The following is a 25,839-nucleotide window of genomic DNA, read 5'->3' as shown; positions in this document are numbered from 1 at the left end:
ACAACAACAACAACAACAACAACAACAACAACAACAACAACAACAACAACAACAACAACAACAACAACAACAACAACAACAACAACAACAACAACTGGGTTCTACTCAGGTGGCTGTCATTCACAAGTCCACCCCATTCTGTCAGTTAGTCCCTCGACGGAGCATACTTCCTTTTCGCAGCCGGCAACCGTTCCACAATCCTGGGCACCATGTACTCTTTGTCCCATGTATAGGTGACGCTGGGATGCTGCATACACAGTTGCGCCCATTTCGCGAAGCATGGCCATTTGCTCGTTGCCGGGTCGCTGTCCAGGATTTGTGTCGCGAGGCGAGCCGGAAAGATGATGTCGTTGGAGAAGTCAATCAGGCGGAGGATGAAGGGGGCTGACATGGCCTACCAAGGAAAGTGCACGTCAGGGGAATGACAGCCCCACGCGAGGTTGGGGATTTATAAGTGAGTATGAGTATACACACCTCGACAATTGTCAGGTTATCACTTCCTCCGAAATACGGACCCCGTCCATTCACAGCCACGTCGGAAAGCAATATCTCAATCTCCGTTTCCAGAAGTCGCCAAATCTCTTCCACGATTTTGTCCTGTGGGTTTCCCGTGTCCGCACCCACGAGTTTAAACATGAGAGGATTAAACTTGGTGAAGTAGGTGTCGACGAAGAATGACATTTTGTAGCGCATATGGGCTGCCTCGACTCTTGCTGCGAGGACAGATTGAGCTGGAGAGCCTGAGCCAAGATCGGGAACGGTGGGTAGAAGATGAGACGGATAGAGATCTGTAAAGAAGGAGACGATTTGGGCGGATTCGGTGAGGGTGAGAGTGTCGGTGAAAGAGTCGGAAGAGGATGGCTGAGGCGTGTACTGGAGGACAGGAACAAGACCGCGCTGGAGAAAAGCTCAGTTAGCTCCGTCTAAAAAGCATTGCTAACCTTTGGTGTGGAAACATGAAGATGGAAAAGAACAAGCCGCAGTCCATTATGCTAGTTTTGAGAGGAGGCAGGTATAGCAGAAGGGAGAACAAGCAGAAGACCTGGCATATTCCGGGACCAAGAGAAGTAGCAGCGACAGTAAAGATCAATTGAATGCTGAATAGTCAGACCAATCGTGTTGAAGGCGCAACACGGTTGGTGGGATAACTGAGCCCATCAAAGACAGAGAGCGACAGCCACAACAAAACAAGGTACAACTCATAGCGAAATCCCCATGCACAGAACACAGAAGCAAATGCGTAATCTCAAAGCATCAATCCCCGATTACAAGGAACCTAGAATCCCCCAGTACAAAACGAATGGACAAGTAGGAGAATACTCACCGGGTTCAGCTTCAGGAACCATTCCGGCCTCGGCTCATCCATATTGATCAGGACTTCCTCGTACTCCAGCCCGAGCTCTCGCAGCACAATATGGACACGGTGGGACCAGCCGCATCCATGGTTCGTGAAAAACTTGATCTTGGCCTGTTGTTGTTGTTCTGCACGTGTATGGGCGGCAGCGGCCGGAGCAGGATCAAGAGATATAGATCCTGAAGACATGGTTTCTTTGCTGGCATGCAACACCAAGGAATAGAATAAGAACTGGGATAGCTAGATGGATACTTAGGGCAGCGAACTGGAAAGTAACTTGATGCGAACAACGCTAGGTAGGTACCGAGAATGTTAGATTAGGAACCCACGAAGAAGAAGAGAGAGGGAGAGAGAGAGAAAACGAAGGGAAGGGAGAAGCCCGTATTTGTAGACCGCAGGACCCAAGTAAGATTGAGCTGTGCAGCTGTTTTTCCCTGCAGCTTTTTAGGCGGCAGTAACGGACGAAACTTCGACCGAAATGCTGCATGTGCCATATGACTTTTTGGAACATATTTCAAAGTCTCTCACAGCGACGCTACATTCAGTGATTTCAACGCACGTCTGGTCGTTCAAAGTCCAGCGCGGAGCATGGTGGGAAGGGAGTATCGATTGTAGGCGACGAGGCTGCGAGTCCCTGAAAGTTGTCAGTCTGATGGCCGAAGATCTCAGCACGGCTTTGCCAACCCTCGTTCAGCTTCGAGCCTCGTGGGTTGGACGAGAGCAAGGCCGGAGGCACCTGGTGTCGGATATTTGTTTCCCCGGACCGCAATTACATCCAGGGTTCCTCGTAGTTCGGCTTCATTTCGTTGGTACTGTAGCATCAATAGCTTCTCTTGTCGAGCATGCAGGAGCACATATCACGGTTCTTGATCATCCCAGTGAGCGCTCAAAAACGTATAAATCTTGGTCATGATTATGTTCATACATCTCGTGATGGCTCTGTCGTTCGATTTTGACCCTCGTCTGTGACGGAGGTCTTCCTCTTCCACGGCTAGAGTACGAACTACCCGTTCACAATATGGCAAGTCCACCGCCCCTCTAGCCGGCCATTCCGCTAAACTATATGATATCATGTGTATCTGCCGATTCTCCCAACTTTCACTAGATCAGCATCAACATCCGAGCGACAAGATCACTTCGGTAGAGCGAACCAGCCGATGCTGGGCATCACCGCCATCTCCAGATCGCAAATGTCGGGAACTTTGTTGCTGAAGTCGACATTCCAATCAAGGTAAATTTCGGGGTCAGACACGCCAAGAGGCACGCGTTTGTGATGCACCCGTAAGTGATCAGCCGAATCGTCATATTGGGGATGAACGAGGCGAGAAAATGTCCCGACAGGACGATAGCAGCGCATTTCCATATCGCGGAACCTCCCATGGATAGAATCGTCTCGGATGGTGATGGCTTGTTGGAAGTCAGGGAGAGAGGCGGGCTCTGCACCTTTGGGGTGGTCGATTCGGGATCTGTGGTCTCCCTCGTATCTTCTTCATTTGACGGCCGAGCTTCCAATGACGGGGAGGTGGTTGGACTTGGCCGGGCCTTCTCGTCGAGCAATGGCCGCTTGCAATCCTCAATCTCCCTCTTGAACGCCTGCATCTGGTTCTGCAGCTGCCTTATCTCCTCCATTGCATGATTGAATCGTTTCTGCCATAACAAATCCGGATTCTGCAAATATGCTGGTGGCGGTGTGACTGGACTCCTTGAAAGATCAAGTCCGCCAACGCGCTTGCGAGCGACGATGGAAGAGTTAGGAGCGCTGATGTTGCTTCTTGGCGGTTGCACGGTCGGGTAGTTCACCTTGGAAAAGGTGTAGTCTGACATCATTGGAGAGCCCCATGATGCGGTGGAAGAAGAGACGCCCGAGAAACCCTCGTCTTCAAATCGCCAGGGGATATTTTCGAATGTGGTTTTGAGGGACGAGATGAGAAGCTCATCCTTCATGATGGCCGGTCCAGTGTCCAAACGGAGTCTTGTTGACGCAGTGTTGTAGTGTGGCTGGCAAAGAGCAGTTGGAGTCCCATTTGATGCTTCCTGAAGCCGTCCCAGCGCCTCTTTTATCAGTGGCAGAACATGAGATAAACCCCAATCACCAATAGCCTGGGTCCAGACCAGAAACTTGCTGAAATGTACGTCCTTGCTGAGATCAAACTGACACAGCGGGGCCATGCAGTAAGCTTGCCCTTGTTCGAGATCAATCCAATGCAAATTCAGTAGAGCAAAGCTATTGTCGATGGTGCATGAGAAAGAGACTGGCAACTGGTCAGGAGCCGTCATTGACCCGTTCGGATCCTTTCTCGCCCGCGTGTATAGCATCTGTAGGGCGCGTGTGCAGTACGCGCCTGCGATGGCACATTGGTTGTTCGCTGATTCTACGCGCTGCTTCTTGTTCCCATAGGCGCGCTCGAAGGTCAGAAAGGGACAGTACAGCGACGCTCCAGGGGCAATGTATCCCGTCTCGAAATGCACGATTGTCCCCGTGGCTTGAAGCCACTGAGGCATTATGGCCAACTCTTTGTTTGTGAAGGCTGCAGCGGAAAATCCGCATCCCAGACCAGGACGAGGAACCGATAGTTCGTAGAAGGGCGCCGGATGATTAATCGTTCGTTCTGGAAGGGCTTCGCGACTGCCAAAGAATGGGACCATGCATCGCGAATGAGATTCATTCACCATCGGTGGTAGCAGGTTCGGTGGAAATATCGGGGAAGGTCCAAATCCTCGACCCGTTGTAACCTGGTTCCAAAAGCAGTTCTTTTGGATATCGAAGTGAGATGTATCTTGGCTGGCAGTTTCCACAATCTGCAGGAAAGCCGTCGGTATGCGGTCTTTCGGTGGACTGTCGAGGATGTGAATTTTGTGCGGTGCTAGGACTTCTTGTCGGAAAGTACACCATGGTAAGTGACTTCCGTCGTAGGAGGCAGGTGGCAGGCCACCTGAGGAGGGCGAGGAGTTCGATGAGCCGCTGGTAGAAGACATTTTGCCGCAGAGGATCGGTATCCGAGTCGAGGCTTTGCTCAATCCACAGCTCGCTAATCCCACAACCGGAAAGAGAGATGATAAGAGCTATCGACTTTGCTGCCTCGAAGAAGTGTAGTAGCAGTGGGGTAGATCAATTAATTGCACATTGGAAAAAAGGCGACAAACGACGGAGATGAAAGAGTAGAGAGGAAAAAGTAGGCCGGAAAAAATAGTTGTGAAGTCGACCAGGAACTTCATAAAGCAAGTACGGGAAGTGATAAAGCCATAACCCAGAAATGCCATAGAAAGCACTGTCTTGCATGAATGGACGCGCTTGCATACCTACATACCTACCGTTTGAGTGTCGCGAACATTGGTCGGAAAAAGGCGGGCTGAGGAAAATCAGGTGCTCCCATTGGTTTCAACCTCTGGATAGGCTCGGCACTCCCTAAGAGATGGAAGCATTGGTTAAGCCACGACTCAAGGCGGCTCTGGCAGGAATAACACTCGACAGTTTGATCGCAGGTGGCAGTTCATCACAAATAGCCCTGCAGCTAACTCGAAAAACTGGGGAGCTGCGTTGTTTCAGATTTACGGAAAAGGCATAAACATGGGGAATAAGAGCTCGCTTGCGCTCCGTTCCTTGCGGGTGGAAAGACAAATCTAGAGTAAGGCTGTTGACGGCAATGGACTGAGCGCTTTGAGGGTCGAGATGAAAATATCGTGGAATATAAATGGGGCGTCGAGAGGAAGAATTATTGGCTCTTTGGAAATGGCGCCAGTCTGAAAATGGTCTAGCGGATTATCCACAGCGGCAAGACAGCCAATAGGCGAGGACAAGGCGGCGCCCTCCTTTGAACCCTCCTCGCGGCGTATCTCGACTTCTTTCCAGCCCCTGGCCCTTCACACCGCCTTCTCAGTCTGAAGATTTGCATAGTCCACACCTCGCAGGCCCTCCAAACGATCTCCTTACTACGAGGTATACTCAGGCGATTATACGGAGTACCATGTCACAGGGGATGAACTTTCCATTTTTGCGGGCGACATCCAGGGCCAATTAATTTGATGAAGGCAAGGACGGGATTTGTGCATTTCGCGGCCACGTTATCTGAGTCGAATAAAGACAAGGAGCTAATCTTTTACTTTCAAGAGAGTATCATTATGTCCATTCGTTCTGATGTCGTGGCTCCTCTTGCCTTTACTTATTTTTGAATGCCAGATTACCTGTACAATCTTCCCCGAAATCTATCCCTGCGCCCGTATCCATTTCGGACTGAGCTCTACTAGTACACTTTTGATCGTCTCAAGCTTCCTCCTTGTAGGGCTCTGGTTGCTAGGGGAACCTGTTACTGCATCCATTGACCCGTGTGGGAAGCTGTCTGACAAATATTCTCTTGCTGGTTCAAGCTGAACGAGTGCATCGAGGGTTTCCAGGAGAGTGAAGATCTGCTGGAGGTGACAATTCTCCGCCCACACGAAGATGCTGCCTAGCCGGGACAGCAGGTATTCCACATCCCGCTCATTGCAAAGATCATAACTTCGAATTAGAGCCACCGTATGGGAAAGTCCGCCTTCATAGCTGTGGAGATTCAGAGTCGCCGTTTTGCTGTCTCCGCCAGAGCTGTTATGGACCGAGAGGGAGAACGACTGCACGGATCTTCTTGATTGCCAAAAGAAGTTTCGTCCCTGGCTTTGGAATGCGGTCTCATCTGCCGCTTCCGCGAGGAGTGCGAGCGCGTTATTGCAAGTCGACCCCGATCCCGCCGCTGCATTCTGCGCAGCCATCAACGAGTCCCGTTGTATTTCGACGTTAAAAAATGGCCAGAGTAATGAGTTGCTTCCGACTGTGGGTTGAGAGATCTTTGCTAGATTGCATGGTTCACCCTGGGCATCCGAGATGATACCGTCCTGCAACTCGAGGTCATGCGACGTGAAGTTTTTGGAGCTGAAACCAATAGTGATGTTGGGCTTGGGGATGGGAAGTGGCATAGTCCATTGACTGGCTGAGACGCGTCCAACGGGGCTTCCCTTAGGCATAGCGTCAGGGTGGAAGGTCGCGTCAGTCTTGATTTGTAGTTTCTTCGACGACTTCATTGCGGTTTGAATGAGTGGGAGAAACGATTCTGCCAATTGCTTGTCGCTTATTCTGGACCTCTTCTGCATCTTCTGGGCGAACTTCCGGGCATCTGGATGGGGCCGGTAGATGTCGTTAAAGGGCATGCCCATGCTAAATGCATGCCTACTCCAGCGTTCATCGGAGAGTTGACTCTCTTCAACGTTGATGCGGTTCGGGACTAATGTGTGTTGTCGATAGTACGAGGAGGCAAAGGGGCTGACATGCTCAGGGCCTGTGATTTCTTTGATCGGCGAGTATAGACTGGTGACTGAAGATGGAGTGCTCGCCTGACTGGCCATTATGGTTGTTTTGCCGGACTTGGAAGTGCGATCCTTTTGTTCAGTCTCGAGTGCGGATAACTGTTTCCTGTTGATTTTGTTGGTCCACAAATCCTGGAGGCCGAAGCCCTCTCTATATATCTCTCCCGGGACCGTGTCTTGAATGCTTCTATACCTCATGGAGGGATTGGACAGGAAGTTGTTAATTCTGCCTCTGCAATAAGGCGCATCGAGTGATTCTATTCATGGCCTCCTCAATATATGCATTGATGCAATGATTGGTTCGTTGTGGTGGCTGCAAGCAATTAGATCCACATCTCTCGAGGAACGCCTTGTGCTTGTTATTTTTTATAGCCGTCGGCCCATCGGCCCATCTGGGCGCTTAAAATGAGATGCGACTCGGCGATCTATTCCCATCCGTCGCTTCAAGGTTGTGGGGGGGGGAGGGGGGGGGCAATCCACTGCAGGCCAATCAACTAAACGCGCTTGATCGATATTCATGGTGCCCCTTGAGCTAAGAAGCGCCACAAGGTCAAGAATAGTACTTTTGGCGGTACCGGGTACAAGTGCAGCTAGGTAGATTGGGTACCTTACCAAGACGGCCGGGCCTAGAGGGTACAATGAAGTAGCTGCTATGGCGGTTTCGATTTTCCTCAGCGCTTGTACAACGTGACCACCTGTGAGAGAGGTCGCAGAACAGGTCGCCGTAGTCGAGTGCCTACGGACTGACTACACAACGGGACGCTGTTGTTGGCTCAACGAGTGCAATACGCAGAGCAAAGGCCTTGAGGGCGGACAGGGATAAGTCCACGTGTCTCCTGATCATTCTGTCTGTGCGAGAAGGAGATGATGCCAAACATTGCGACACCGAAACTGCTCAACTTCTAATCAGGGAACTAGCGCACTGACTTGAGCAAGAATTCTGTTGCCCGTGTATTCTCGGCATGGGACGTGCTCTCCGCCACAGTCTTCCAGACTTCATGCTCTTTCATAATACCTTCAAGCTCGGCCTTGACAACGGCCCAAGAATCGGCGCCTAGGGCAAGTCTCAAAGGTGGAGTGATGTGATTCCTTTTGGATGCAAGCTCATGGAGAACTTTAGCACAGACTGATGCATCACTCCACTGCACGGCGTTTGCTGCGCTGGTCAGGTAGGCCCTGACCGCATTATATCCACAAGCTGGGTCCTCATAAGCCGGGTGCCGTGGAGGTAATACCATGTTCTGCGGAAAGTTGGTTGCAACAGCGCCGAGCTCTATAATGGTGAACTTGATGTTCCAGTCTGGGTGCATCTCTTTCGCAAGAGCATCTGTGAATCCTTCGAGGGCGAATTTGCTGGCATGGTAGAAAGCCGAACCGGCGTAACAAACTCTGCCCCCCACAGACGAGATCTGCATGAACAGACCACCCTTTCCGGGCGGATTGGTTTCTCTCAGAATCGGCAAAGCCGCTTTGGTGACGTTGACGGCACCCCAGAAGTTGGTCTCGAGCTGCGCGCGTGCATCGGCATCGGGGAGAACTTCGGTATCACCGGTCACACCGAACCCTGCATTATTGACCACAACATCTATGCAGCCAAACTTATCAACGGCAGCCTGGACGATCCGGGCGACTTGGTCTTTCGAAGTTACGTCGAGACAAAGTTTCAGGACTCTCGGGCCGTCAGGTAGGTATGAGAGTGTTTCGGGCTTCCGAGCTGTAGCTACAACGATAGACCCCGCGTCGTAGGCGTACTGTGCAAGAGCTTTGCCCAGTCCAGAAGAGCAACCGGTGACTGGCACTTTTAGCTTTCTCACTCTCAAAAAGGAAGGCATGCATACTCAACCAGACGTCCTCCTCTGTCATAACTATTATGCCTCCTATGAACAATGTACAGGAACAACTCGAAACACAATAGTGTTAGGTTCTGACGTTCTTCTCGCAGAAAGCGACATGTATATCCTTTTGAGGTCGCTGCGAACCCGTTCTCGAACGCCCTCGCCTTTTAGGGTGGCAAAGGCCTGGTTGAGAGCCAATAAGAGATGCAGGCCGATAAGGCCAACCTGCATCAAAGGGAGCCAAGCCAGTCATCGTTGAGGAATGGGTGTTGTGACGTGGCAGGTGGAGGAAAAGATGTTGAAGCTCGACGTCGATCGGGCCTCTCCCCATTAAAGCCCTTCACGGCAACTGCGCGTGGGTGACGAAGACATACAAGATCGACCTCCAAGTTCTAGAGGAAGCCTGGCTTGGCTGATCTCAATCTTGGTCAGAGTCATAGTCCCCTAAACCCAGAGTAGGTGGTTTTGCAGGAACGGGTGCTGGTGGTGGTTTTGGTGTTGCAGTAGGCTCGGTCCTGCGCACCAATCCGGGGACTAGTGGTTTCTTGATCTTTTTAATTCTCTCGAATGATGGAGGCGGCTGTGAATGCTGGACGTGCGCAATATGGCTGTTTGCGGGAGTCTGTTCTTGTTCCAGAAGCCTCGCTTTTTCAGCGTTGGCGGCCTGGAATGCGTTGCGGGCAGCTTCAGCGTCCTCGCGTTCTTGCCGCTCTCTCTGCTCTCTTTGGAGATCTCTCACTTGATCGAGAGCCTCCTCCTCCTTGCCACCCTTCTCGCCGCGCTCTATGCGTGCATTGCGCTGCATAATCTCGTCAAGGGCGTCTGCGACTTGCATCTCTCGTTTACTTTCTTCCATCTTCTGCTCCAGCTCCTCCATGGCGTTGCGTTCTGCATTTTCCTCTTCCGCGGCTTCCTCTCTCTCCAGTCGATCCAGGCGCTCCTCGTCAGTCTCTTTCAGCTCTGGATTTTCGGGGTCTCGCCATGACTCAAAGTTTCGTTTCGCGCCTCGTTCACAGGTGTAATCCATGTTCTTAGGGTCGGTCTTGAAGGTTATCTCGGAGGAACATCTAGTGCAGCGGATGTAGAAACGGTAGATAGAAATAGTCAAGTACTTCTCGTCGGTCGTTTCCTTCCGGGCGTTGAACTTGCGGCCTTTGTAGATATATTCGCCGCAGGATGTGCATTTCATGCTGAAGGGAGCCATGAGGCGGACAGGGATGGTCTTGGGACCGGTCGGCCGGAGGTGTTTGGGGGTCCGAGCGATCTTGGAGGGATCGAACTCCGGAGGGTAGTACTTGGTGAGCACCTTTCGTTCAGACATGTCGACGACTTGCCAGACGGGATGAAGGGTGGACTTGGGTGACTTGGGTGCCTTGACAGTGAAGGCGAAAATGGGTTGAAGAACGAAATAAATCAGACGCCGCAGGCAAAACAATACCTGACTCGCTTAGTACCAGCCAAACCAGCAGCCAATCGGAGGTCGAGTTGTTCCGCGCCTCGCTCTCTCCCCACGTACGGGCAAGGTACGGGGTATGTACCCTCTCTTTCTCTCTCTCTCTCGTAACGACTGCGCAGTCACGCCCACGGACGCAGTGAGAACAAGGCTACGTGGGTTTTTGGAAAGAGTGTTCCCAAGCAATGGCCTTTGCTCCGTGACCATCCCTTTCCTCATATTCTTACCTCTTCACCAGCATTCCTACTGATGCATTTCCACACGTGCTTCACGGTCACTATTCACCACAACAATGGACAAATACCTCCGAGTGTGGCGGCAAGACGCTCTCAACAAGGGCCAGCATGATGCCGCCATCTATATTGGAGACAAGGTCCTTGCTCTGACGAGTATGTGAGTTCACTCATCCAGCCTGGGGCCAGAGCTAATCGATTCAGACAATGACGCCGACGCCTTCTGGCTGGCTCAAGTCCATTTTGGCCACAACAACTTTACCCGTGCTCTGGCTCTACTGCTCCGCAAGGACCTGATCAACCGAAGTCTCTCGTGTCGATACCTTGCTGCCCATTGTTACGTCAAGCAAGGAAGATACGACCAAGCCCTCGCCATTCTCGGCGAGGAAAATCCTACCCACTTGATCACCGCTTCCCACAATGCCAGAAGAAAGCTGGCACATATCAATGGCCACTCCCAGAGGAATATCACACAAAGAGGAGGCAAAGCCCAGCGAGACAGGATCGAGTTCAGCGAAGAAAGAGAACGAGACAGAGAGTCAGAAAAAGAACTCAAATTCCAGGCGGGCATGTGCTATCTACGCGGCTTGTGTTTTGCGAAACGCAATGCCTTTGACCGGGCACGCGACTGCTACAAGGATGCCGTTCGAATAGACGTGCAGTGCTTCGAAGCTTTTGATCAGCTTATGAAGAACTCCTTGATGTCCCCTTCCGAGGAGTTGGCCTTTCTCGAAGAACTCGATTTCGACTCAATACGCATCGAAGACCAGTCTCTGGCTCAGGAAGCCGCTCACTTCACGAAGCTCTTGTACACCACTCGTTTGTCCAAATATTCGGCCCCCGAAACCCTAGCAAATGCCGCTGAAACCCTCTCAACCCACTACAACCTGGCCTCCAATCCAGACTTGCTGTTGACTCGAGCAGAGACCCTCTACACCCAGTGTCGTTTTCACGATGCCCTTGCAATCACCACGAGCATCCTCAACTCGCAAAACAGCCCTGATGGCTCGGCCGACGCCTCATCAAGCAACACCAACGCCTCGCTCGGTCACAGTCCGCGCCTCTATCCCCTGCATCTCGCCGTTCTCCACGAGACTGGATCTCACAACACCCTCTTCCATCTCTCTCACACTCTAGCAGCTCACGCCCCTCACGAATCATACACTTATCTGGCTATTGGCACGTACTATCTATCAACCTACCGCATCCCTGAAGCACGCCGGTTCTTTTCAAAAGCATCGCTCATGGATCCACACTCGGCTGCGGCGTGGATCGGATTCGCTCATACGTTTGCCGCCGAGGGCGAACATGATCAGGCCATTGCTGCATATTCGACAGCCGCAAGATTATTCCAGGGGAGCCACCTGCCCCAGCTGTTTCTAGGCATGCAGCACTTGGCTCTAAACAACATGCGGCTGGCTTGGGAATACTGCCTCGCAGCATTCCAAATGAGTAGCGGCACGCCCAACTCAGGCTCGGAGGATGATTTGGCAAACATGATATTCAATAACACTGCTAGTCTAGGTGGAGACCCTCTGGTACTCAACGAAATTGGCGTGATATTGTACCACCAGTCGAATCTACCGGCGGCTGCAAAGCTATTCCACAAGTCTCTCCAACTCGCTTCAGAATTGGGTTGCAACATGACCGCATGGATCGCAACAAGAGCAAATCTAGCACATTCACTCAGACGAATGGGAAGATTTGAGGAGGCACTTGCCGAATTTGACGAATGCTTGAGAATAGCTACAGGGGGAGCAGCTCCTTCGTCAGCTTACGAGCCAGGACGTGGAATGACAGCCTTTGCCCATCTCAGTCTCGCCGGCACCGGCACAAGTCTCAGTCCTAGCGGAGCAGTTAGCGGCTATGACGAGCGTAATCTTATTGGAAGTATCCACACCAGTCGCGGTTTGGTCCTTCTCAGCATCGTGGGGCGCACGAAAGAGGCGGTAATGGCTCTTCACGAGGCTGTACGAGTCCTTGGTGGCGATGCCGGCGGTGGTGGTGTGGCTGGAACGTTGCTGAGTCGCGCGTTGCAGTTCTGGTCCCTAGAAGGGAGTCCGGCTCTCAACGGCCTCGCAGGCGCATTACAGCAAGGATCACCTGAACCTACATCAAAAGTCGGCACAAGGTCGAAGCGCAGAGGAAACGAAGCTGCAGCATCAACCACGACAACGGGACAAATGAGTAACGAAGAGAAAATCGAGCAACGAATGGACGGGCATGCGGCTGAGATTTTGAATGCTGCTTTGGGTTCTGTACGATAAAATGGTGTGGGTCGAGAAGACGTTGAGTTGTGGTCTCTGGGTTTCGTTGCGTTGCAACCTAAGCTCTAAGCTTCAGCCCCCCCCCCTACCGAGTACAAACTGTGCTGCCGTGGTACAATGGAATGCAAACTCTAGTTCAGCAGCTGACAGTGGAGCATTGATTTCTGGACTCACACGACGGAGTCTGAGCAGGTCACCGACGATAATGTCACTTTCGCCTGTATGGGACTTGGATAGCACCCCTTTTTGTTCACGCTGCTTACGGGCTGCCTAGACAGTGGACGAAAGGATACTAGAATCCCCAGATGATTTTGGTATTTACCAGGCCGCGGCTACGAAGAGCGAAAAAGTGAAAATGGACAGGTGTGATGTCCTTCAGGCTCTCTGTGAAACCTTAATGATTCGTAGGTCGAGTCGGCATTGAACAGGATGAAGTCTCACTCAGTTCACGACACGATTATGGGAAGTGCTGTAACGACACGACTAGGAACGGGGTCTGTAGTCGCATTGATTAGCATTGCGGGCGGGAAAAAAGCAGATCAAGGAAGGAAAGATTATTACTACTATCGAGCCCTTGAATGCCCGACCGAGGATTGTTTGATTTCGCTCTGCTACGGTACCTACAACAAAGAAACATGCACGCTGGTGGGCTAGGTAGGCGGCATGACAACCCAAGCAGGAAATGGAAGCAAGCCACCCTTGTGCATTCATTCCCCTTTCCCGTTTCCCATTCCCTCCGTATCCCTTTTCGGTCGCTGGCGAGGCCCGTTCGTGGACGCATCAAGCAAGCATCAGCCATGTCAGATCAGACCCGAGAGAGAGGCACGCAAGCACGCACGCACGAAGCAGAATTGCCACCATACTCATGTTTCCCCTTTTTCTCGCCGGGTCGCATGCGTATTCTCCCGCCAAACCTGCCCCATTCTGGTCGGGAGCAGTATCATATCGCAATTGTGTGAAATGATGATGAGATGAGGTACTGGACTGTTCTGTACTGTAGGTGCCCGTCCCTTGCCCAAAAACGCCGCCGCCGAGTAAATTGAACCGCCATCGCCCAACCCAACCGCCAATTCCTTGGAGGCCATTTTCACTTGGTCCTTAATATTTCCCCTATCGAGCCTCGGAGAAACGCCATGTTGTGAGCTGTTCAGACCCAGAAGACCGAGACCGAGACCGAGGCCGATTACCGCCTTAGCAAAGTCATGAATGCATTTGAACAGACCCATACGTTGTAGAACGCCCTGCACCCGTATCGAAACCGAATCGAACCCGTCAATCCATTGTTGGGTGAAACTTCCCTATCAGCTTTCCTCTCCAAAGGTTGCCATTCAAAGCCAAGGCATCCACAACCCATCCATTCCACTAAGTCGCGTAGGATCGGTCGCCTTACTGACCAGGTCCACGACGTTCTGACAAGCAGGAAGGACACCTGTGACGCCGGTGGGAATGGCATTTGAGGCAGCCGCGGCGGCACTTGCACTTCCTTCGCCCCCAGCCGCAGTACCATTGGTACTGGCGGTTTGTGTTGCCGAAGAAGCGGTCGAAGGAAAACCGACACTACCCTGGGTCTTCGCCAATGTCAGTGCGCGCCGCGTGATGAACTCGACATTCATCGCCACCAGCTCTCTCAAATGTGATCCTTCCATTTTCTGATCCCCTCCTTGACCACCACTTCCGCTAGATTGAGGCCGCCCAGCAGCCCAATTATACATCTCATCTCTCACAAAGATAGCAAGTTGCTGCTCCATTTCATATCCGTTATCCCCCTCAGCAAGGCACCGCGCAATTGCCATTAAGCTTGCTGTGAAGATCCCTTCCACACCCAGGGGTCCCATGAGCGTTTGTATGTTTGGAGTCAACCGGAAAGGCACCTGCTCGGGATTATAGAACAACGCTCGACTTGAATTGAGATTGGGTAACAGGTCAGACGCCCATATATCCCCAGTCGCTCGAGAAATGGAGAATTTCATGGGATACCGCGCAGACATATGCATTATATAGGTCATAAACGTGGTCGCCGCAAATTGATAACTGAATTGTCGCCGGAAGAGCCAGAAGTCTTCGAAAGAAGGGTAGGTGGCTTGGAAATACTTCAATGCGATAGTGTTGGCGACCCATCTTTCCTGGATTGTGGTGAAGATTTCGGTCTTCATGATGGCAACTTGTTCAGGTGTTCTGGGATTTGCCTTCTGCTGCTCGGCGATGGTGCGGGATTTCTCGAGGACGAAGAGGATAGGGTCATCCCGGGACATGGTGTTGGGAGGAAGTTTGCGTACGTGGTCTTCATACACAGATTGGAGTGTCACATAGGAGGCGTCGTCTTGTACTAGGCGAATGTGCGGTGCTATCGGCACGAAGATGGGTAAGTGGAAGTATAGATTTCTGCGACGGGATTCTTTGCGCTTGGCCAGTGTCTGGCTGAAGATCCGGAAGAGTTGCACGATGCGTTCTTCGCGACGAACTTTGCCACCTGTTGGGTGCTGAACCGCAAAGGGATGCAGAGAACCGTCATGACCGCGAATCGTTAGGCGGCGATGGCAGATGCTGTTTCCTCGCACAAGTTCGACGGTCGGCATAAAGCGCTCAATACGGACGAAGTCGGTGTTTTTGTCTTTGTGTTGTTGATACTGTCCAGGGACCTCCACCGAGTCGTCAAACTTGAGGAATTTGAACTCGCTCAGATGATGGCTGTACGACTCCAATGGTGCCCATTGCTGCCTATGATCGAGCTTCTGTTCGAACTTGTCTCGCCACTTCCTTAACTTGTGAATGTACTCATACATCGTTGGTTTGGTTTGGACAAAATCGGCCTCAAACGACTTGCGGATGTGAGCTGGAAGGACGGACTGGACGAATCGGGCAACGTTAGCTTCGGTCTGAGGAGGCAATTTGGCTCCTTCAGCATAAGTCATGGGCGCCCGGCTGATGTAGTGCAAACCGTCGTTTAGCAATGCAACAATAAGTCGATGAGCATCCTCGTCTGGCGGACACTTGAAATGCTTCGACAACTGATCTGTCATGGTTTCCATTGACAGTGCGAGTAAGGGGAAAGCAGTCTTCAGGCCAGCCATGATCTCATCGGTATAATCCCACGGCCTCTTGGGCTCTTCAGGCTTCTTGTCAGCTTCTGTACCGTTCGGCTGGGTGGTGTCGGCGTCAGGCTCTTGCTTGGGTTTGGGAGACGATGATCCATTGGCAGGAGCTTCGCCATTGGCTGTTCTGGGCCGTGAGCCGACTTCCTTTTTCTCTTCCTGACTCTTCTGCTGCTTGGCCTTCTGGGCTTCATACTGTTTTTTCTTCCCCAGGAAATCTTCTCGTGTCGCACGCAGGTGATAGAACAACGCCTGCGGGAATCCTTTGGCGATCTTCACTAGCACTGATTTGGCAAGCCGTGCCTCTTTATGCTCGAGGCTGCCGAGTAGTTGGGGAACAAACGTAGTCCAGTACCACACTGGCGTCTCACCCTTGAAGTCCTCAAACGCCTTCGCAATATGTCCCTCTTCGTCGTCGAGGCTAAGTAGCCACAATACTCGACTGAGCATCTTCCTTGATTTGGCACTTTTGTACAATCCAGCCGCTTCGAGATAGCAACTCACAGCGTTGCTGGCAGCCTCGATGTTGGTCGGGCTCTCCTTGAATTTGCGATCGGAATACTGGCCCCATTCTGCCCATGCTTTCGGTAGACGAAGATCGTAGTAGAGAGCAACGCCAAATGCTTCGTTAGCTTCCTCCGCATGTTGAAGCTTTGCCAGAAACATGCCTTTGAGCGTATAGAACTCAGCCTTCTGTTGCGCACCAAAATAATTGAGATTGGTATTGTTGATTACGTCAAGACCACTGTTCAACTCGGCCATGTTCTGGTAATGGCACTGGGCTTGTTCTTTCAACTTAAGAAAGGCCTCTTGGATCTCAATGTTGGGCAATGTGTAGATCCTGCCAAGCTGATTGATACATACTTCGGGCATTTGGTGTTTCCGTGCAACATGCGAAAACTTGTTGATAATCCAGGCTGTTTCATGGTAACCCCGGAATGCATATGAGTTGTTGCCAACGTTGTTTCCGCCTTGAGGAAGAAGAGACAGGTACGTCGAGTTCACAAGCTGAAAAACGTGCTGACGCCAGGTAACCAGGTCTTGCCACGCATTGATATCGTCCCAGATGTTCGGCAGCCGGTCTCTCCAGGCCTGCAGAAGAAGCTTGAGCTCTTGCGATTTGCTGTCAAGATTTCGCTCATTGGTGCCCATGAGACTGTCGCAAATAACGCTCGCGTCATGAAGCTCGACCAGCTGCTGGAAGTTCTGCAGGATGGGGATATGAGCATTTGTTATACGCTTGGGAAGTTGATGCCATTTGCGGATGGAGAGCTGTATGGCCTCGTCACAGACATGTTGGAATTCCGCACGCGACATCTGTTTGGAATTGTATCGGAGTAGTGCCATGAATGCTTGGAAAAAGGTTCGTCTAGGCGTCGGAGCGTCAGAAACGGACTTGATCATTGCATCCAGCTGATTCCGATTCTCTTCGCCAGTCCAAGCTTCATAGTTCCTCCAGGCCGATTCGAGAAGAAGATCATTGAAGTTTTCGTGCTTTGCAAACTCGCCCAACAGATCCCACTGTTGAAGTTTCTGGGCGCATATCATCCAGTGATCTTCCCACAAGTAGTATTCTCCTTGAGAGAAAGGCACAACACCAGTTCGTGCTTTGACTTGTGCCGACTCCCAGAGTTGCTGGGCTTTGTCCCAGATTCCATGCTGCTCATACGAGAGCGCAGCGTTCGTTTCCATAAACTTGCACCGTCTTCTCCAGGCTCCATAGAACAGGTCATCCTCCTGTAGCCCGGCATAGACTTCAACTAGAGCATCGAGATTGCTCTCACGAACTGCCAGGGTATCGATAAGTGGGTCAATGGTGGATTCCTCCAATGAAATAAGCGCAGTGTACCATGCATCATAAGTTCTACTCAAAAATTTCATGACATGAGGAGGCACTTTGAACCGTGGTTTGGCTCGAACCGCTCCCTCAAGCAATGCTTGAACGACGTTGGGGCGGAGATTCAGTTGTCTCTGGTGATATTCGCGGGTGAGAAGGGTGACCATTCCTTTCTCGAGGTCAAGACGCTCGTCCCGATTCAGGGCAGACCAGCAGAGAGGGAATAGTTTGACCCAGACATCGTATGCAACATTGTCATCGATATGCTGCAACTGGGTGAGGGGTTCAAGCAGGTCACGGACTTTTACCTCATGGATTTCTTGATTGAACCGGCGCTGCGCAACAACAAGAGCGTCGAGGCTGTCTTCGACAATTACATCATCTTTTCGTTGCTCGGGACTGACGAGGTTGAGGCTGAACAAATGAGACATGGGACAAACTCGAACATCTTCCGGGTGGAGGCGGGCCGGCATCGACATTTCAACAGAGCCCATGATGAGATGTGAGGCTTGCTTCAACCAGAACGAATCTGCCAATGTGTCCCAATTCTGCAGGGTCAATACGTAGTTGAGCCGATAACTCGCGGTTTTGGACAAGGCGCGGTTGAATATGTTCATGAATCGGTTTCGCATCTCCACATCTTTGGCGCGAGTTCCGATTAAGAAAGCATGCTCCAGCCTCACAGTCAGCTCCGTCCGCGTTACCGTGGGGTCCTCGTAGATCTTGATGACGAGTTCAAGGAAGCGCTCAAGGAGATTTTGAGTAGGCCACTTCTCGAATATGAGCATCTTATGTAGCACGGCCGTCTTCTCCTTAAGCGTCGGATATGGCTCGGTCGAGTTAAACACCCACTTCTCCACCATGTCCAAAACTTTGCTGCACATTTCGACGTTGAAGGATTTCTCAACGAGCGAGGCCAGAACACTAAGAAATGGTCGTCGCTGTTCATTGAGTTCTCCCATGCGCGATGATAGTATATCGATGGTTTTCTTGATAAGATCAACGCCGAGCGCAAATTCGTAAGGATCCATCAATGGTTCGCCCAGACGCCAACCTTGGGGAGGAGGCCCAGGCGGAATCATATAAGCGTTAATGTGCTCCTTTGCCAGTTTCTGCTGCAACGCTTTCATCGCCCCATTGATATGGTCGTCCACATCGGCCGGCCGTACCAATGAAAGAGTCCACAGGTTATTGATGCCTGAAACGTAGCTGCCATTTGACAAGGCTTCACCAACCATAACCTTGGAATATCGGGTCGGGAAGTCTGAAGGTGGTGCGTCCAAGTCCATTGCATCTGCATCATCCGCTTTTTGTGTTGGAACCGCCTCAAGCACTCGTCGAACCAATGGAAGAGACTTATCATCATCAGTCACCAAGTGCAGGCAATCTTGAATTTCAGGTTCCTCCATCTTCAGTGGCTTCTCCAATAGCTTCTGGATCTTCTCCATATGGTTAATGATCCATTCGTTCGTCTTTGTGCTCAACAGGATTCGCATGACCTGTAGAGCATTGACCATGCAAGTCAGCTGTTTCTCCTCCGCCTTGTCTGCTTTTTCCCCACTTAGGATCGGATCGAGCAGCTTCTCGTAAAGACCAACATCAACATCTGTCCACAAATTGGGTGCCAAAAGATCTCGAAGGAGCTGAACGCCCTTTTTGCACATGTCATTTGACAGAGCCTGTTGCTGAACCTTCTGCATGGTTTTGGCCTTGAGCTCTGCGGCCGGCACAGGAAAGCGTTCCGGCAAAGAAGTGATGAAGGTGATCATATACTTTACAACAGCCGTGCGAAGCTCAAGCGGAATCACGTATTCGCTCTTCTCCTTGGCCGGTGGGGGTGCCAGCTTCTGATCCCCAACCGTATCTCTCTTGCGTGAAGGCGTCAAGTCAGCTCCAGTCTGGGGCGGAGATGCCGCAGAGACTCGTCGGCTTTCCCATTGCTGAATCAACGAAATTAGGTTCAAGGCGAGCTTTTTGTTCTCGTTGGAGGGGTTTGGTGGAGGAGCAAGTTTGTGGAGCATCTGAATCATCGTCGGGATGAACAGTTCCCTCGACTCGTAAAAGAGATCGGGCTGGCGAACAATGAAGTTGAAGATGCTCTGAACCTGTTGCAGGTTTCCTGTCTCTTCGTTTAGGATCTTGCGCGGTAACCGAGCCCAGGATGGTGCTCTCTTGTCTCCAGGGGTATTGCCACTGACGCCTATCCTCGCTGGCAGTACTGGAGCTAGAACTTCCAAGGCTTGTGTAACCAAAGTTTTGCCTTCATTTTGGTGAGCCTTCAACAGCTGATTGTAGATCTGCACAGCGATCTTTGGAGGGGTGTCATAAGACCTGATGAAATAACATATGAGGACATAAGCTGCGTACTTATTGATGACATCTTCCAGTTTGATGTGGCCCCAAGAATATTTGATTATGTCTTTTCGATCCTCTGAAACGGCATCTTTGTGATATTTCAGGATGAACGCAGAGAGCTGCAACGCTTCCATACGAGTATGGTCCACGCCTGGTTGAGATGAGTCGTCGGTCGGATCAGGAGCCGCGGGTTTCCATAGACGCTCCAAAAAGAGATTGAACAACTTGCTGTCTGCTAGTGGCTCGGCCTTGCTCTCCTCTTGGCGTATGTTCTGCACATCTCTTGCCATAATTGGATTGACCACATTGTGCAACAGGAACGTCTTCACCTTGTGAGGTTCGGCTTTTTGCGAATAAACGTCGAGACATCGCTCGATAATATTGTACCGGTGGGTTGCAGAATGATCAGTGATGATGGCGTCAAAGATATACTTCGACAGCTTCAAGGGAGTTTTTATGGTTCCCTGTGCAGCCGAAGAAAAGAGCTCGATCATGAAGTTGAGGTCATCTGGCGAGGATGTCAGGTATTGTGTCAATACATCCATCACTTGGTCTCCGGTTTGCTCGGCACGCAGGCGTTGGAAAGGTTGCAGCTGATCTTTGCGTAATTCTCCCTCGATTTCTTGGCCGGCAGTCAAGATCTTGGCTCTGAGCTGCTCCTGATCGCGCAGCCAGTCTTTGGCTGACTCAAAAGTGCAAATTGAGTGTACTACGTAGATCCCGTTGATTGCCGCAGTGTGGCGCTCTTGCGTTCCCTCGACGTCGAAGGCAGCCGTAATGAGTGCTTCTGTGTCGCTCATGACAGCATCGCGTATAGTTGCGCTAGATTCCGACCTCAGGATTTGCGCAAAAAAGCGACCGTACTTCTCCTCTTGGAGGCGCGATTGAAAGAAAGACCACGTCTCCTTGGGATATTTGTTGAGATATAGTATGAGCGGATGACGGAATGGGCTAGCGACAGTACGGCGCAGTTTTCCTTCCAGATCTAGGACGCTGTTGACCAAATCTCCCATAAAGCTGGTAGCAGCAGGGGGAAGGAGGTGAAAAATATTGAATATCGCCGTGACAATCTTCATCTGTGGATTTTGTTCTATCAGCCCAAAGGACACCTTTTGCAGCAACTGCTCGTCGGCGATGACTCTCATATGTTCAAGTAATCGAGCGCCTATTTCAACTTTGAAATAGTTTGTCAGCAGAGTCAGTAATCTCGCAAGGCCTTCCAGTCCTGCGACAGTCAGTCGCTTCGAGTCTTGGAGATTCATCAAAATAGGCCTCAATCCATTCTGGAGAAGGTCCTTTGGGAGCTTCGAGGTCTGGACCAGCACTTCCTTGAGGCCGGCGTTGGCAGCCTCGATGATTTCGGGTGATTTCGAGTAAAGCAGTTTGAAGAAGACGGTAATAATCCGGGCTCGGCTGGAATTCTGCGGACCGCTTGCAAACTCTGGCAAACTCATGGCAATGGAAAGGAGCTTTAGGCATGAAACACGCAAGTTGACAATCAGCTGAGCATTGTTGTATTCGTCAGGTTTGGGGTGGAGGATCTCAGAATCCGCGTCCGCAAGAGCGAGTGACTCCATCATAAGCCGGTTGAGCTGGTCATTCAATGGGACGAGATCATGACCTAGACCCAAGCAGTATGTAATGGCGTCGATAAAGCCTGTTTGCGAGAGGAAGGGAAGAGCTCGAAGTGGTTTGTTGAAGATCGGCGGGAGAAATCTTTCTTTAACAGGGGCAATCAGCTCATGTACCTCAACCCCCACAACCTCTGCCATAGTCGAGAAGGCACGTTGCGCTGTCTCACGTGCATGCGTATTCATGTGAGAGAGTTCCAGACTGAATGTTACAGAAAGGGCATGGACAGTGCTCCTCTCGTTGGCGAGCATCTCCCGTGTCTGACCAGCGCAGCATTTCCGGAGAATGAATTCCAATGTTTCTTGGGCAGTAACCCGGGTGCTTGCTGGGACCTCTTGAGGCGTGTCTTTGATCACGAAAAGCAAAGCTTTGACTATCTCCAGTTGCTTACTGTTGAGGAAAGGGTTGCCCAGGTTGAATTTCTTGACCAGAATCTGTATTCCCAAAGTAGCGCCGGCTTTGGTGAACCACTCCACCTCGCGGCATCTGTGGCAGAATGTCTGAGTAAGATGCGTGAAGAAAGGAAGTTTAGCAGCCTTTTCTTCACTGCCAAAGATGGTGCGAGCCGTATCAAGCACGGCCAACATCGATGCTTCGGCAGCCTCGCGGATGACGATGTTGTCTGAGGCCAGGCAATCACAGATAACATCGCCTAAGATGCGGGTGCTGAGATAGACCGCACCTTCACCCAGATTGACGTCGAATTCCTTGGTTCTCCGGCCAGAGTCGCACAGGGCTTGCCCGAGTTCAACAACAGTAAAATGACGCGATATATTCTGAATGAAAGCTTCGGCCTGAGACTTCAGATCCGGGACAGCCGTTGCAGTGAAGCAGGCTTTAAGGAGCCTCTTCAGATTCTCTTCCTGATCTCGACGTTTTTGCACCGACTTTCCAAATTCATTTTCAGCCAGCATGTCGGCGTATGTCGAAATCCGCCGCGAAAGGAGGTCGCTTGCCTGAAGTCGGAGTAGAGCCGCAAGATCGTCTGGAAGATGGTCGTGGCCGATGAACAGTTTCACCTGGTTACTGATGTACTTAAATGACTGCTGCTTGTAATAGAGATCTAATGCCTTCGTATTTGTGCTTTTAGCTGTCTCAGTGAGTTTCCGAATAGCCAGGTCGACGCCAGTATCCAAAGGGAAAGCTCGATCCCGGCTGGTCTCAATAAGTCGGATATCAAAGCTGGGTTCGTCGTCAGTGTAACGCCGATATGACAGGCGATGCGGATGGTTCAGGAATTTTCTGTTGCGCCCCCCGAGTTTCCCAAGGATGCGCATCGTCGTATGAGAGTGAAAATGTTGGTATGGCTGAGGCTTCAGGTGCTCAAACAAGGCAGTCATCAGATCATCCATGATCGGTGCCATGATCGGATCCAAATAGTCTGCCGTTAAATTGTCAACGCAGAGCTCGAGCGTTCTAAGGCCTTGCCCAACAAGATCGGGGCCAGCTCGAAGAGCCACGACTAGGGGCCTCATCAAGTGATTGAGATGCGGTAACAAATGGCTGAGTCTAGCCGGTACAGTTAACGTCAATTCAACGTACAGATCCCGGTCATGCGGATCCCTGGCGCCTTGGAGAAGATGATTGAAAGTTTCCAGCAGCATCTCGAGCAGTGGCAGGATTTCCTTATAAAGGAGTTCGAAGCGCCCGCCACCAATACTCCGGAATAGGGACCGAAGAAGAATGAAGTAATGGATAGGTTTCTCTGCCGTCACCGACAGCTGCACGCATTGTGTGATAATCTTCGTGATGTGCGGAAGCAGAACTTGCTCATTGTGTGTGGAGAACAGCGTGACGGCCATAAATGACAACTTGAACATCCTCAATAATATCGAGGATAGGACAATGTCTGACGATCCAACCTCAGGTAATTTGTTCATCAGGTACTGAAGGACCATGCCTGCAAATGCCGGCGAGGTGGCTTCGCTGGCGAGGAAGAATTGGGGGAGATGTAGCAACGCGGTATGCTCAGACATTAGTTCATGGAGGTAAGGGATCTCAGCCTGGAATACTTCATGGAAGGTGGCTGGATCGATGCAGTGGAATACCGTCCCAAAGCTCTCTAGCAACTCCTTTTCATCTCGCGTCATCTGTGCCATTGAGTGGCTGGCCATGAAGTCAACTGGAGAGGAATACTGCATATCTGGTAATGGAGCTTCCGCACCATAGTAGCGAAATACCCGTGCGCCTTCGTGAAAGAGCTTGGTAACAACTCGTGTTTCCTCAGCGTTGTATCCAAAGGAGACTTCGTTCCAGTTGATAGGAATGCTGGCCTGGTCTACGTTTAGACCTGGCGGATTGCATGTCTTCAGCTGATAGAACATATTCTTGAGGCCATTGACAAGGTTCTTAAAGAGGAATTTGTTGTCGTTGACCGGGTCGGCACCTCGCTCTCGCGGATTCGAAGTCTTAATAGGAGTGGCATTGAATATGTCCACTTCGTCCCAGTCCGGAACCTGGTCTTTGTCATCCATATATGTCTCTGGTTGATTCTCCTTGGATCTGTCTCCATATTGGCGGCTCAACTTCACGGCGTTCTCATATTGATAATTCATTGCGGCAAATTTGTCGCCGATTGCATCAAGAATCATGATCAGGAAATATCTTGCCTCCTCCTTATTCTCCAGCTTGGTGATACTTTCGGCCATGTTGAGGAGTAATTTTGCGCTCATCGTTTGGAAACTCGTCCCCGGGAAGTTGTCATGGAGGTTCTTCGTGTAAACTTCGATTGTCCGCCGTATCTGATTGCGATCCAACGAGTCTCGCACGTGATGGAGAAGGTCTGCAAGCATACTATATGCTAATGGACGCATGCTCTCATACACTGTAAGGCCATCCCCAATGAGGATGCGTTCGTCCAGCAACTCGTCGATCTTGTTCAAGAAGATTTTGCGATAATTGAAATTGATAATGTGCCGTATCGCAACTAGCAATTCTTTTCGAGTGCCAGACTTTTCCCTTGGGCAGTCTTTCAACAATCTAACAACAACACCCGGCAGAGTTGGCAAGAAGTCTGTCAGTTGATTTGCGTATACCCGGAGTAGGTAGGCCAGGAAACTCATAGTCTTGACCTGCGCGGTGATAAAATCTCCGAATGCGGCACGGTTCTTGATCTCTTTGCTGACACCGGTAAATATAGTTTTATTGGCCGCCGCCTCAGCGTGTGCTTTCTCTTGCGCTTTTGCCTGCAGCAGGAGAATTCCCTTGATCGAGGGCACAAACTTTTTGACATTGGCAGCCACCATACCCCGATGCGCCTGGAATATAGAAACGACAATGATAGGACATTCCGACAAGACCTTGAAGGATTGCATACCCTTTGCCAGGGGCGCGTGCTCTTTCTTTTCGGTTCCTGGATCCGACACCGTCGTGGCCGGCGAGCCGGGTCGCGGGGACTGAAAGGTCTGGCTTTGAGGATTTGACGTCGAGGATGAAGTTTGATGATGAGGCGCCGGAGAATCGAAGGTATCGCGAACCACCTGTTCCATCAACTCGAACATCTCTTGAATGAGGTCTAGGAAAGGCTGGACTTTTGAAGCGGTGGCAATCGGTTGGTGGCGCTCGAGATCCATGATCGTCTTCAGGCATAGTACAGCATTATCTTCATTTTCCACCCTCACCAGCTCCATCAGCATTTCCACCATGTCCAAAGCAAAGGGTTCGATTTCCGGCAGCTGATGTTGCAGTCGGTGCAAGATCTCGAGAATCTGGTTTCGGAGTATGTGTTCGAAGGAGGTTGGGTTCAAGTCTGGTTTCCCTTCCAAGATCTTCTTGAAGACGGGCCATAACTTGGTCAGGAATTTCGTATAGACGCTGGAGGGTGTACATAGAGATTCAATAGAGTCACGAAGTTCGGTAGCCACGTTCGATTTTGTCCGCGTATCTGCCAAAGGGCCAGAGTCAGTTAGGGCTGGGAGAAAGCCGCTTATAGCAGGTGCGCGACTTGCCAATCTTTGGATCACTGAGCCTCGCAACATAGACATCGATCTTCTGGGAGGCATCCATGGTGATGTCGTTCCTAGTCTACCCCCCGATTACACCAGGGAATGGAAAGACCGGCTAAGCGTAGAGAAGGATATATATCGCAGGGCTTGAGCGCCTTCATAAGGATTCACCTTCCCAAAGGCCCATTTGCAGATGCGCGGACTTGGATCGGATCGCAGGAGTAAAATAGTCACAGCGGCAGGAGTACAATGGAAATAACTGGTCGCTAGAAGAAGATGTTGAGACGGAATTAACTGAACTCCCTGCAACAATACGAAACAAGAATGTAAAGAGAAGAAATGGGTGTAGGCAAGTTGCCTTGTTGGCCCTGGGGTGCCTCCTCCGACCAAATTTGTATGGAGATTCTGCGGAGAATAGAGGCGCGAGGTAGAAAAGTGAATGCGAGGGGGGGAGTTACTTGCCTCGAGCGTGCAAATCACGTGAAAGCGCCAGTCCACGAAAG

General features: G+C 51.1%; 7 protein-coding genes across 7 annotated transcripts; 1 reads left to right on the top strand and 6 right to left on the bottom strand.

Moving 5' to 3' along the window:
• Positions 1-145: 145 nt before the first annotated feature.
• Positions 146-1,543, bottom strand: A1O5_06971 (uncharacterized protein; the record flags this gene model as incomplete). Its single annotated transcript, XM_007747560.1, has 3 exons — positions 146-394; positions 475-897; positions 1,325-1,543. The coding sequence occupies 3 exons, from the start codon at positions 1,541-1,543 to the stop codon at positions 146-148; spliced, it is 891 nt and encodes a 296-aa protein (XP_007745750.1).
• Positions 1,544-2,521: 978 nt separating this feature from the next.
• On the bottom strand, positions 2,522-4,330 carry A1O5_06970 (uncharacterized protein; the record flags this gene model as incomplete). The annotated part of the gene is made up of 1 exon (XM_007747559.1): positions 2,522-4,330. The coding sequence occupies one exon, from the start codon at positions 4,328-4,330 to the stop codon at positions 2,522-2,524; it is 1,809 nt and encodes a 602-aa protein (XP_007745749.1).
• Positions 4,331-5,557: 1,227 nt separating this feature from the next.
• Positions 5,558-6,727, bottom strand: A1O5_06969 (uncharacterized protein; the record flags this gene model as incomplete). Its single annotated transcript, XM_007747558.1, has 1 exon — positions 5,558-6,727. The coding sequence occupies one exon, from the start codon at positions 6,725-6,727 to the stop codon at positions 5,558-5,560; it is 1,170 nt and encodes a 389-aa protein (XP_007745748.1).
• An 875-nt stretch (positions 6,728-7,602) lies between these two features.
• Positions 7,603-8,520, bottom strand: A1O5_06968 (uncharacterized protein; the record flags this gene model as incomplete). The annotated part of the gene is made up of 1 exon (XM_007747557.1): positions 7,603-8,520. One exon carries the CDS (start codon positions 8,518-8,520, stop codon positions 7,603-7,605), a length of 918 nt encoding a protein of 305 aa, XP_007745747.1.
• Positions 8,521-8,941: 421 nt separating this feature from the next.
• A1O5_06967 (uncharacterized protein) lies at positions 8,942-9,844 on the bottom strand (the record flags this gene model as incomplete). The annotated part of the gene is made up of 1 exon (XM_007747556.1): positions 8,942-9,844. One exon carries the CDS (start codon positions 9,842-9,844, stop codon positions 8,942-8,944), a length of 903 nt encoding a protein of 300 aa, XP_007745746.1.
• A 424-nt stretch (positions 9,845-10,268) lies between these two features.
• On the top strand, positions 10,269-12,476 carry A1O5_06966 (anaphase-promoting complex subunit 6; the record flags this gene model as incomplete). The annotated part of the gene is made up of 2 exons (XM_007747555.1): positions 10,269-10,365; positions 10,414-12,476. 2 exons carry the CDS (start codon positions 10,269-10,271, stop codon positions 12,474-12,476), a joined length of 2,160 nt encoding a protein of 719 aa, XP_007745745.1.
• Positions 12,477-13,804: 1,328 nt separating this feature from the next.
• On the bottom strand, positions 13,805-25,375 carry A1O5_06965 (transformation/transcription domain-associated protein; the record flags this gene model as incomplete). The annotated part of the gene is made up of 1 exon (XM_007747554.1): positions 13,805-25,375. One exon carries the CDS (start codon positions 25,373-25,375, stop codon positions 13,805-13,807), a length of 11,571 nt encoding a protein of 3,856 aa, XP_007745744.1.
• Positions 25,376-25,839: the final 464 nt, after the last annotated feature.

Source organism: Cladophialophora psammophila (assembly GCF_000585535.1).
Source record: "Cladophialophora psammophila CBS 110553 chromosome Unknown aczJe-supercont1.10, whole genome shotgun sequence".
Classification (NCBI taxonomy): domain Eukaryota; kingdom Fungi; phylum Ascomycota; class Eurotiomycetes; order Chaetothyriales; family Herpotrichiellaceae; genus Cladophialophora; species Cladophialophora psammophila.
The sequence above is the reverse complement of the archived record's forward strand: the minus strand, read 5'-3'. Positions and strand labels throughout refer to the sequence as shown.